This window comes from Budorcas taxicolor, chromosome 16 (assembly GCF_023091745.1).
Source record: "Budorcas taxicolor isolate Tak-1 chromosome 16, Takin1.1, whole genome shotgun sequence".
Classification (NCBI taxonomy): Eukaryota; Metazoa; Chordata; class Mammalia; order Artiodactyla; family Bovidae; genus Budorcas; species Budorcas taxicolor.
Window position 1 is genome coordinate 20,102,851 of NC_068925.1, and position 12,720 is coordinate 20,115,570.

Consider the following 12,720-nt stretch of genomic DNA (forward strand, 5'->3'; position numbering starts at 1 on the left):
TGAGGCTGCTATAAAGTTTGGTATAAAAATGTCAGACTCAGACTGAAATGGTACAATAGCTCAGGTAGCATATCCCTAGCACGGTGATTTAAATGTACAGTGAGGGGTCCTTCTGTCTAGGGCTCTTGCACTAGACACTAATTAGGTAACACACAAGAGGAAGTGTACTAAAAATCATTCAGCAGGGTGCCAAACTTCTCTGAAGCTCCATAAAAAAAAAAAAAAAAAAAAGATCTGATTTCTGTCATGAGAATTACCTGCCCATTTTGTGATGATAACATCTTGTTATGGAAGAAGTGGTAGTTAAACCACAGGAACTCAGAAGAAATCTCTAGAAATTCACAAGGGAGAAGAAGTCACCCAAGCACTCTGGGATAAGAGGCTAGGCAGTGGAGAGGGAGCACCATCCTAGAACTGGAGACATTGCCTAAGCATCTTTTAAATTTCTGCCTGCCTTTGTCTAAGATACAGATAGATGCTCCTTGTGAATCCAGCAGCAACTGTAGCCATCCTTGGATGATAAGAGAGATTTGTGTTCAAAACCAGTTGATCATGCTCACTGATCAGGTAAACCAGTTGGCCAGCATTTTTCCAGCTGCAAGTAGATCCATTGCTAGATGTGGGTAAGAGGTGGAGGGTGGTGGCAGAAAGACCTTGTGGGGATAGTCATTGACCCACACTTCTCAGTGAAAGACAGGTGTACCTGAAGTACCAAAGAGCCTCCTTTCTCCCACCCAATTCAGTGTAACTTCCTGAGTTCATGTCATTTAGATCTTGCCATAGAAGAGACACAGCAAAAATATAGACATAAAAGGCTGAATAAGCAAACAATGCTCTAGAGTCAGATTAAACTAGAAATTAAGGTACATATACCCCATGTCACTGGGCTATCATAGTAGAATTTATATCCAGTTACACAGCAGTGCAATGTGATGAATGACTTAATTATAATTTTGTTTATTTATTATTAGTCCTGACTGATAACACAAAGAGACTCAACTTCAAAGTGCCCAGGGGTCCTAAATTGTTTAATCTGGTCCCGTACGTATACGTATACTATGAAATAGCCCCCTAATAACAGACAAATGAATTTTAAGTACTTTTTAGATTATTAAAAAAAATCACCGAAAGTAGACACTGATTTGACACATGCCTTAAGAAAGATGTTTGTCCACTCATGACTCCAAAGGACCCTCTCACTGACCTTTCCACTTTGAAAAAAGTTCAATATTAAAACATTTTAACTTTTGATTAATAATATACATTGATCATTACTGCATTTCATCACCATGTTTAAAGGTGATACGTGTCCAAAGTAATTGGTTTAAAGGTAAACTGTGGGGTTTTTTGGTACTTTAGTATTAATTTTAGTTGTTTGTAACATTTCCAGGGAAAGTTTCTTCAGAAAAATATACACTGCAGGGCTATCATTGTAGTCTGAGTCTTGATTACGATGGGTAAAATTCACATACACACAAAAAAAAATCCACAGCTTCAAGTTTTATATTGTTTGCTCATGTTTTTTTTCTGCTGCCTTCTGATCAGACATTTAAATACAACCTTGGATTCTTTGCTGTCATTTTTTTTCTCTAGCACTTTTCTTAAAGTAATTCATGTTTCTATTTTAAAGAGCAATCAAAATCTGAAAACCGGCCCTTTAGGGAGCAGAATACATTCTCCGCCCCACACTCCCAAATTACTTTATGGTTCCACCATGCTTTCAGTATAAAATCAAAATGCAGACATTGACCTAATTCCAAACTCCTAATCAGTCATCTGATCGCTCTGAGGGACTTTTGACAGGTCAACTAAAATTTTGATAATGAACTGTTTTTACACTAGAAAAGAAAAAAAAAAGATGCATTCTTTCACAAAGAGCTTCATCTTTGTTTCACTGAATTAAAATTTTCAGCCAAGATTTCACTCACATAACAAGAAGTGACTCCCTTTCTAGTTTCTTTGGTAAACCATTACTTCTTTAATTATTATCAACCTTGTTCCAGTGTGATAAATTGCTAATTACTTAATACCCTAATCAGCGTTCATTCTTTGCACAGATAAACTGTGACAGTGCCATTAATTTAAATAGTAATTTCACTTAATGGCCAGAACGGCACACCAGATTTTTATGCAGCATTTTCTGAAGACTGCATCCATCACTGCAATATTCTGACATAAAGATGTCTGACGTGCACTAACTCACTTAGGGAGAGCAGATGTTGCCGAGCAGAGCTTGGTAGTAATTCCCATAGTGCATCACTTCAGCATGAATGAGCTGCAAATTCAGAGACACTCTTCTGAAACTGCATTGCAATAACTTTTGACCCTACCTAATTTATCACATGGAGCACTTGACTTTTGAACTTTGACACAGAGAAAGCACAGTTTTAAATATGCCCAAAGAAAAACAAAATGGGTCATGTATTATTGATGGATTGATCTATACTTCCAGAGGCTCTTCATTAAATTTGTACAAATGTGGAGATTCTCTTTGAACAAGATGCAGATATTATTAAAAGGGTAGAGTATGCCCTGAACTATTAGATATTTCTCTTTGAGATCAAACAACCTATATTAGTTTTCCAAACTGCATATATAACCAATGGATAGCTTCCACTGTATTGGATAAAACTGAAAGATAGTGAAGGAAATAATTTTTTTACTCATAATATTATGAATACTTCCAACATATTACCAACACTTACTTATTGTCTATGGCTGAAAGGAGAACATTTATAAATATCTAATCCTGATTAGTCTCTAAATCATTAATTCTATAAAACAAGTGCTCCATTAAAAAAAAAGCCCAAGAATTAGCATGCTTTTGAGATAAAAATAATATAGTCATAAAAAACAGAGTGTAGAATATGACAAATCATTGTGGAACTCTGGGATTAACCATGGAGACCACGTTTTAAGCCACGGGATTATATTTCAGATTTAGAAGAATGTTAAAAAAAAAAAGAATACTTGTGTTTAGTCATTCTAAGGACAAACATAAAGTTGATGGCAGAACATGAAAGAAAAGAAATGCATTTTTTCTTCACCAGCAGATGGCTCTAAGACTACCCCCACAAAACTGAGACAGGGTAGGGTGAAAACATTTCCCAAATCATTGCAGTGTATTTCATAGTGTTTATATATTACACTTTTCAAAAGTTCATTATGTCATATGGAAATCTTCCTGGGAACTCTTCTTTCAATACAGGCCTTACACAATGTATTTCTGTAATGTATTTTCCTCTCTGTAAAGTCCCCAAATCCCATCTATGTAACAGGATTAGCCATTCATTCTACAGCTGTCCCAGTCAAGGGTATGGAAACCCAGAACCGTATTCTAGAAGAGTTTCAACCCAGAGTTTCATACCCAAGACTGCATGGACAACACAGATAATAGAACTAAAGCAATCTGTTCCCAAGGTATGTCATCATCAGTTCCTCTTGGCTAACAGAAAATCTTGTCCTTTCAGCATGACAGAGAGGCTTTAATTTTCGTCTTTTAATATGAAGGGGTATAATCAAGTCAAAGCCAAGACTGATGGCACAAATGATAAAACCATATAAGCAAACACTACAAATAAAAAGAGTAATAAAGAGGTTGAAAATATAGTCAAAGAAAATGGTTAAGAATACACATCCACTGAAATGACGAGCATGACTTTCATCCCGAGGTACCTGTATAACACTCCTACACAACTCATCTGCCCAGAGAGAGCACTAAAAACATAAACGCTACCCCAGCACTTCTGTTCCAACAGCATCTGTTAATTCACTCCATTTATAAAATACATATTGACAAAGACAACTGAACTGGGACCAGGGAGATTTGATTTGGTGTGAGAAAGTCAATTCAATGTGATTTTGTTAAAGGGCTCCTGCAGGCAAATAAAAGAGTTTAAGTAATAAAGTACATAAAGAGATGTTTTATGAGCCAGCCCGGTCTTGTGGCAGGCACACAATGCCAGGCAGGGAGAGAGGCCAGGCTTAGGAACAATATTATGAGATCCAAACCCTCATGCAGCAGGTATGGTGCTGCTAGGTTGAGGAGAGAAAGGGCCATATGGATATTCTGGAAGGTCATTGAGGTCATAATCATTAGGGGCGACAGGAGGGAGCGGCAACAGAGAGAGGAAAAAAGACATGTGGAACGTGTCTATTTTCAGTGAAACCTGCAGGGAGGTCAAGAGACTAAAAAGAGATTTTTTTTTTTTTTTCCTTTTTAAAAGGCTCATTTCTTCAGTCCACCATGATTACTAGAGTTAGCGGAACTGCCAAAGGTCAGGAGGACTGTGGAGCTAATTTTGAGTCACAGGAATTGAGGAATGTCACAGTTTGCTTAAGAAATATTTGGATAGGATGGGTATCTTATTGAAATTTGGGGATTCTGAAGTTTGGGCCCATGAATGGACTTCAAGGGCCTGTGAAATGGCAGGCAAATTTTTGGGTGTATCCTACACATTACTATTTGAAGTGAGGGTATGCCACTTTCAAAAGACTCTACCAGGAGCGTAGAACATTCCAGAGACTCAGAACCTTGTCCTAGTGGGCAATCCATGCTTAGGGAAGGCACTTTGGGCAAGAATGTTTCAACAGACTTAAATTTGCTTTTGCTTTTGGCAATGGTGTTTTAAGGGACTTATCTTTCTGTCTCCTTCACATCCATTTTGTCACTCCAATCTGATTTATCTCAAATCACAGTTATTATTATCCCCTCAACTCTTCCCCGAGTACCAAACAAGGTTCAAATCCTTTTGGCTCTTCAGGTTTATCTCCCTCTATTTGCTTACATGCTGTGTCTACCTCCAATAAACCCAACTGCTCACCCCTACCTAGACGTGCTTTACACGTTGCTAATTTCACACTTCAGCTCAGGCTATGCCCTCTAGCTGAAACATCCTTCTTCCATCCATGCATCTCAAAATCTCACTCCTTGTTTGTGGTTCTGATTCAGTAGTTTAGCTTTCTTCATCACTTTGGATGGAGTGATCACTCAGTTTTAAGACTATGCTTATATATTCATCCTTCTCATATGCCTATGTTTAACCATACAGGCACTTTTCTCCTTGATTAGATTGCAAGTCCTTAAGGATAGAAATAGAATCTTAGCCATTTCATACCCACAAAACACTGAGAATATTTTGAATATAATCAAACACAATATAAATTTACTGAATGAAAGAATATGGCAATTGACTAAAAATAAAAACAACAGAACAACAACAATGTTAAAATGAGACAGTGCTGCTGTTTTAACACTCTGGCTCATTATGGTATTAGGGGGCAACACTTTTGCATCCCCACTTCTCTACAACAATGGTTCTGTCTTTAATGGATCTGTTTTCAGATCCATTAACTCATCCAAAGGAATAAGAGTTACTCAACTGATTAGTCACAGTACAGGATAACTAACTAATGGTCATGATTTCCTAGTAGAGTAAGCCTTAAGGCATTGATTCTTAAAGTTTGATGTCAGGACCCCTTTATACTTTCACAAATAAACCAGGATTACAAATAGCTTTTGTTTATGTGGGTTATATTTGTTGATATTTACTAGACTAGATCCTATCAATTCATGGCAAATAGATGGGAAAACAAACAGCAGAAACAGTGGCCGACTTTATTTTCTTGGGCTCCGAAATCACTGTAGATGGAGATTGCAGCCATGAAATTAAAAGATGCTTACTCCTTGGAAGGAAAGTTATGACCAACCTAGACAGCATATTAAAAAGCAGAGACATTACTTTGCCAACAATGTCTGTCTAGTCAAGGCTTTGGTTTTCCAGTGGTCATGTATGGATGTTAGAGTTGGACTATAAAGAAAGCTGAGTGCTGAAGAATTGATGCATTTGAACTGTGGTGTTGGAGAAGACTCTTGAGAGTCTCTTGGACTGCAAGGAGATCCAACCAGTCCATACTAAAGGAGATCGTCCTGGGTATTGGAAGGACTGATGCTGAAGCTGAAACTCCAATACTTTGGCCACCTGATGCGAAGAGCTGACTCATTTGAAAAGACCTTGATCCTGGGAAAAATTGAGGGCAGGAGGAGAAGGGGATGACAGAGGATGAGATGGTTGGATGGCATCACTGACTCAATGGACATGAGTTTGGGTGGACTCCGGAAGTTGGTGATGGACAGGGAACTTGGCGTGCCATGGTTCATGGGTTCACAAAGAGTCGGAGATGACTGAGTGACTGAACTGAACTAGATTAGAGCTTAATACTGGAATGTTTGAAATAGGTATTCATTAATTCACCTAAAATAATAATAAATAGATAACATGTTAATATAAATTTTTTGAAAAATAAACACATTTCCAAACTCAGCAAGAAGAATGACGTTGTTTTACAGTTTTGCAAGTCTCTTTAACATCTGGCTTAACAGAACTACCTGAATTCCTCTGTTTGTACATTCAACTTTTGCAATATCATGAAAGCAACCTAAATGTCCATCAGCAGATGAATGGATAAAGAAGACGTGGCATATATATACACAATGGAACGCTGCTCAGTCATAAAAAAAGAATGAAATTGTGTCATTTGCAGTAACATGGGTGGACTTGGAAGTCATTATACTAAGTGAAATAAATCAGACAGAGAAAGACAAACACAGTATGTTATCATTTACACATGGAATCAATAAACTAGTGAATATATAACAAGAAAGAAGCAGATTTACCGATACAGAACAAATAAGTGGTTACCAGTGGGGAGAGGGAAGGGAGAAGAGGTAAAGGGTAGAGGATTAAGAGATACAAGGCACTATGTACAAAAATAAGCAACAAGGATAGATTTTATACCATAGGGAATATAGTCAATATTTTATAATAACTATAAATAGAATGAAAGTGAAAGTGTTAGTTGCTCATTCATGTTCAACTCTTTGGGACCCCATGGACTGTAGTCTGCCAGGTTCCTCCTCTGTTTATGGAATTCTCCAGGCAAGAATACTGGAGTGGTTAGCCATTCTCTTCTCCAGGGCAGCTTCCCGACCCAGGGATCAAACCTGGGTCTCCTGCATTGCAGGTGGATTCTTCATTAATTCTTTACTGTCTCAGGCACCAGGGGAGACCATAAATAGAATACAACCTTTAAAACGTATGAATCACTAAATTGTATGCATATAACATATAATATTGTACATCAACTATACTTCAATTAAGAAAACCAGAGAACTCTTCTGCAGTATTACATGTCATGTAATCTCTGGACAACTCCACTGTATAGTACGAGAGAATGAAGGTGAATAGGTTAGTATGCAATAGTTTAGTATTATTGCGAAAATAGTTTTGATCACACCTTCAGAATTCCCTTGTCCATACTTTAAAAGTTGCTGCTTTAGAGCCTAGCACACATTCACAGCACCTTTTCTGCTAACTTTGGCTCATGTGTGGTGTGCAGTCAATCTCTCTCGTTTTTTCTGGTCATCCTCAAAATGTTTGGAACTTGGTAGTTACCGGGCCTGCTCCTCTGTTCTGATGAACACTGATATGGTTTGGGTTGGAGAGTATCCAATGCTTGTTCAGTAAGAGAATGCTCATAAAGGTTAAGAGCTTAACTATACGGATGGAGTTAGCAACACCTCTTAGTCATAGGGGCAGGAGATTCACAGGCAAATCTCCCAGCCTCCCTTGCATTTAGGTATCTATAGATAGCTGAGTTTCAATAAACTGTTAATAAAAGTATCTGCTATTCATAGGTCTGGCCAATAAAAACAATTACACATCTGTTATTTTATACTTTTTCCTTCTTATGATTGCAGGAATGGATACAATTCCCAGGTAATTTGAGACTCTACCTGTTGAAAACAGCAGCACTTTCAACAATCAGAACGACTGCGGGAAAGAGAGCTACTTGGATGACAACATTCACATCACAGTCCTACTATATGGGAAAGAAATGAACCTCCATGGTGTTTGAGCCTTTATACATTTTGAGATTCATTTACAATAACGATGAGTGATACCTGAAGTAATACAGCCACTGACTTGACGTGTGATTTGGAGAAAGTTTTAAACTTCCATTGGAAGTGCTTCTCTTTCTTCATCTGTAAAATGGAGATAATAATAGTACCTATCTCACAGGGTTTGCTCTAAGGATGAAACATATCAATGTATATGAAGCACATAGAACTCAGCTTGGCAAACAGTGAAAATGGAATGTTGTCTACTTTTTCATATTGTAATATTTTTAGGTCTTTATTGAATCTGTTACAATATTTCTTTCTTTTTTTTATGTTTTGGTCTTTTTGGCCATGAGGCATGTGGGATCTTCGTTCCTCCGCCCAGGGATTGAACCGCTGCTCCCTGTACTAGAAGTCAAAGTCTTAACCACCTGGCCACCAGGGAAATCCTTGCTATAATTTGTCTCCTGTTCTTTGTGTACATCTTTTAGCCAGTAAACAGTATCTTGGAGTTCCTTGGACTGCAAGGAGGTCAAACCCGTCAATCCTAAAGGAAATCAACCCTGAATATTCATTGGAAGGACTGATGCTGAAGCTGAAGCTCCAATACACTGGCCACCTGATGTGAAGTGGTGACTCATTAGAAAAGATCCTGATGCTGGGAAAGATTGAAGGCAGGAGGAGAAGGGAATGACAGAGGACAGGATGGTTAGATGGCATCACCGACTCAATGGACATGAGTTTGAGTAAGCTCCAGGAGAAGGTGATAGACAGGAAAGCCTGATGTGCTGCAGTCGATGGGGTCACAAAGAGTTAGTCACAACTGAGCAACTGAATAACAACAAGGAGACACTGGGCTGGATTTCTTGATTGGCTATATTTCTTGACTATATTTGGAATAATAGTCTCTCACATCTACTATCCATGGAGGAAATTTCTGAAATGACTGTGCGTCTACATTGGGAGGTTGGTTTTTCCTTTTTGTTTTTGCTTGTTTTTCCTGGCAAAGTCAAGTTTCTTGTTAGCTTATAGGACAGATCCAGAGGTAATCCTTAAATTCGCCAGGTCAATGAAAATGTCATAATCGAAATCTAATTCTGTTGTATGTAGGACAACTATTCACTCTTACTATTTTTTGGACAGTTGATGGAAACCAACATAGTGACATATGACTATCAGCCAACTTGACAGCATATATATTAAAATCCTCCTCTAGATATATCCCACTGGTTTGGATTTTAAGAATGCCTAAGATGCATACAGTTGTGGATCCAGAGAGGCAATCTACAACTTCACAGGATAGTAAATGCCTTGGAAGTACCCTTGATAGCTATTCAGAGATAAAAATAAATAACCAGAAATCAGGGTGGTTTTTTTTTCCCCCTTTGGTTCAAAGAAGGAAATTAGTCTTTCCCACATTGGGAGGATTGAAATTTAATTATGAATAATTAAAGATTAAAAATTTATTTTAATTAAATTTAGCATTTCTTATTTATATACTGAGTTCTCGCTCAGTCATGTCCGACTCTTTGCGACCCCATGAATCACAGCACGCCAGGCCTCCCTGTCCATCACCAACTCCTGGAGTTCACTCAGACTCACATCCATCGAGTCGGTGATGCCATCCAGCCATCTCATCCTCTGTAGTCCCCTTCTCCTCCTGCCCCCAATCCCTCCCAGCATCAGAGTCTTTTCCAATGAGTCAACTCTTTGCATGAGGTGGCCAAAGTACTGGAGTTTCAGCTTCAGCCTCATTCCCTCCAAAGAAATCCCAGGGCTGATCTCCTTCAGAATGGACTGGTTCTATCTCCTTGCAGTCCAAGGGCTACCCAAATACTGAGAGTCTATATTCTTATCAAGGGACAAGATTTTGGTATAGCCAGGATCGATACTTTCAATCATTTTGATTAACTTCATTATTGAAGAGCTCCTCTTAATAGTTTACATCAGAACTTTACAGAAAACAGAATGTATATAAGAACATGATATTTAACAATAAAACTATCATAATTTAAATAATTGGTACTTGTATTATGGATAATTCTTTGAGTTTTTTGAAAAGAGAAGAAATTATAGAAAGATAGTGGAGAGTTCATAGTTCATCTCCATCAAGATACTATGATGTCCCAAAATCTTAACTTGGAGGGGCTAGACTTCCAACACATGCTAGTTGTAGGGGTAGATTTACCTTAAAGCTCAGAAAACTTGATCTTCAAGGTCCTTTGCTTACGTGAGCCCCTTCCAAGGCAATCATGGTTATATATTTTTATGAAATTTGCAAATGTATGACATAAAACTACAGTTTGTTTTGGCCACTGTCTCTTGCCCTTTTAAGTTGCCCTCTGTTATATGTGTCCTTATATTGGTTAAGACTGAGGTGGACCCTTTTGAGCTCAAACCAAGGGGAAGTTGAGTCTGGGGAATATTTAGTTTGGGTTCAGTAGCTAATGTGATTTCAGTCACTTTCTTTAAAAAATTGTCAAGGCTTAAATATGTCATTTTAACCACAATTTGGAAAGATAAGGAATGCGAGAAATCACAAACTTTTAATTTGTATGCATGCAAAGGAAAGGTTTAAAGAAAGATCAGATAGAAAAATTAATATGAGACAAAAGCTATAAAAATGAACAATGGAATCAACTGAAATATTCTGACATCAAGAAGAAAACTGTAACAAGATAAATTTCAAATCATACCCAAAGTAGGAAACTATTAAAAGAAAATGTTGGATCTAGGATTGAAGCCGGAGAAGGCACTGGCACCCCACTCCAGTACTCTTGCCTGGAAACTCCCATGGACGGAGGAGCCTGGTGGGCTGCAGTCTGTGGGGTCGCTAAGAGTCGGACACGACTGAGCGACTTCCTTTTCACTTTAAACTTTCATGCACTGGAGAAGGAAATGGCAAGCCAATCCAGTGTTCTTGCCTGGAGAATCCCAGGGATGGAGAAGCCTGATGGGCTGCCGTCTATGGGGTCTCACAGAGTCGGACACGACTGAAGCGACTTAGCAGCAGCAGCAGCAGGATTGAAGCAATGCATAAGCAATTTGATTACTTTGATCATACAAATTATGAACAGAAATAGCTCATATTGGAAAAATCTCAATTTCTTACTCATTTGTAGATAAAACAATGGCAACTATGACAAAATACAGCTTATAAATTCAGTCATACAGTAAGGATATCCATGAAAACTGGTAATGATACTGTCAAGTCAACAAATAGCTAAGACGAGTCACTGCAAATCACCTTAAGACAAAAAAAAGTTAAAACGTTCTAAAACTTTAAAAAAACCTTGGTAGGTATTTCTCCAAATTTGACAAAAATCAAACATTTCTATAAAATTATATTGATGAGTTGTGAAGCTTAAAGTCACTTCTATAAACTTAAAATCATTAAAAAATAGTTTGATCAACTATGTAACAGAAAAGAATGAATTATGTACTCTCTCTAGATAATATCTTTCTATTCTCTCTAGATAATTATAGTACAAAGCCATTTTTATATGAAAAGGTGACCAAGGGTATAAGTTAAACGTGTCAGGGGAAAAAAATAGAGATGCCAGAAGTTATATAATTAAAATTATAATTCTTATAATTTATTTTTCCCTTAGAAATATTTACTTTTATATTTTGTTTTGTCATCATTTTGTTTTCTTAAAGACCATTGTCCCAATTTTATACCTTTCAGGCGCACCCAAATCTAGATCTGACTAAATGTGTAATCTTGTGCAAATATCTAATCTCTGTGCCTCAGTTCCTTCATTTAAAAATATGAATAATAATAGTAACCATTTTGTAAAGATTAACTGAGGTAATAATGTATAAAACACTGGGCATGGTACCTCCTTGGTAGTAAATACTCAATGACAATGATTGCTATTGACGTTAATTTAACAGCTATAGCAAAAAGGGAGTAAAAGAATTCGTACACAACATCATCAGTAATAATTTGTACCTTATCAGTATTGCTGTGAATTATTCTCTTGGTCCAGAACCAACGCATTCATGTGTTTGTTTGCTTTTTGGTGGACATGACACTTTTCAAGAAGAAAGAATTTTGGTCTGTTTTTATGAAATGCATTACATGCACATAAAAATGTGAGATTACATTTTTCTTTATTAGACAGTGTGTAGTTAGTTGTTGCATCAGGTGTAACTAAAATAAACTTTCATTACGTAATGTTTTATATCTAAGGCAAATCTGTCAACTTCTCTGCTTCACAGATTCTCTGTTTACTGAAAAGTAGACAAGGATCCCTTACCTGGAAGGCGACTGTACACCACACCCTCTTCCTCTCCCCCGCAGCACTCGAAATCTTTGCTCACAATCTGTCCACCACAGCACTGCTGGCCGTGGCCATCGTGGAGCCTCCCAGCACAGCAAATCTGCTTTCCTGAGGTGGAGTACGGCATTCTGTCACAGCAGGAGTTGCCTAGGCCAGCGGAAACCCGATTGTGCTGTTCATCTGGACAACATACTTCACCTGTCAATTTAGGACAATAACCATCATTGCATGAGTTAAAAAAATATGCTTTGACTCACAATGAAATGTTATCACAACAATCTTGCAGATGCCAACCAGTTGACAGGATACTGTCATACCAGAGATAGAAAATCTCAATACAACTTCAAAATTTTTACATTAAGGTGTATGAACATTTTTGTGCTGACGGTGTATAAACATGGTTTAATTTTGCACTGAAGGTGATAAACATGTATAAACAAACATGTTGAAGGTGCATAAACATGACATACACATATGCCAACTTAGAGGCAAGGCTATGTTGCCTATTTTCTCTCTGACTGCTACTACATGAAC

At 37.6% G+C, this 12,720-nt stretch overlaps 1 protein-coding gene across 1 annotated transcript in view; it reads right to left on the reverse strand.

Annotated features, from left to right (window-relative positions):
- Window positions 1-12,720, reverse strand: part of USH2A (usherin) — a 930,744-nt gene that overhangs the window by 214,486 nt on the left and 703,538 nt on the right. Inside the window, exon 49 of the mRNA XM_052653949.1 lies at window positions 12,163-12,384. Within this exon, the coding sequence (XP_052509909.1) occupies window positions 12,163-12,384 (222 nt within the window). The remainder of the gene's footprint in view (window positions 1-12,162; window positions 12,385-12,720) is intronic.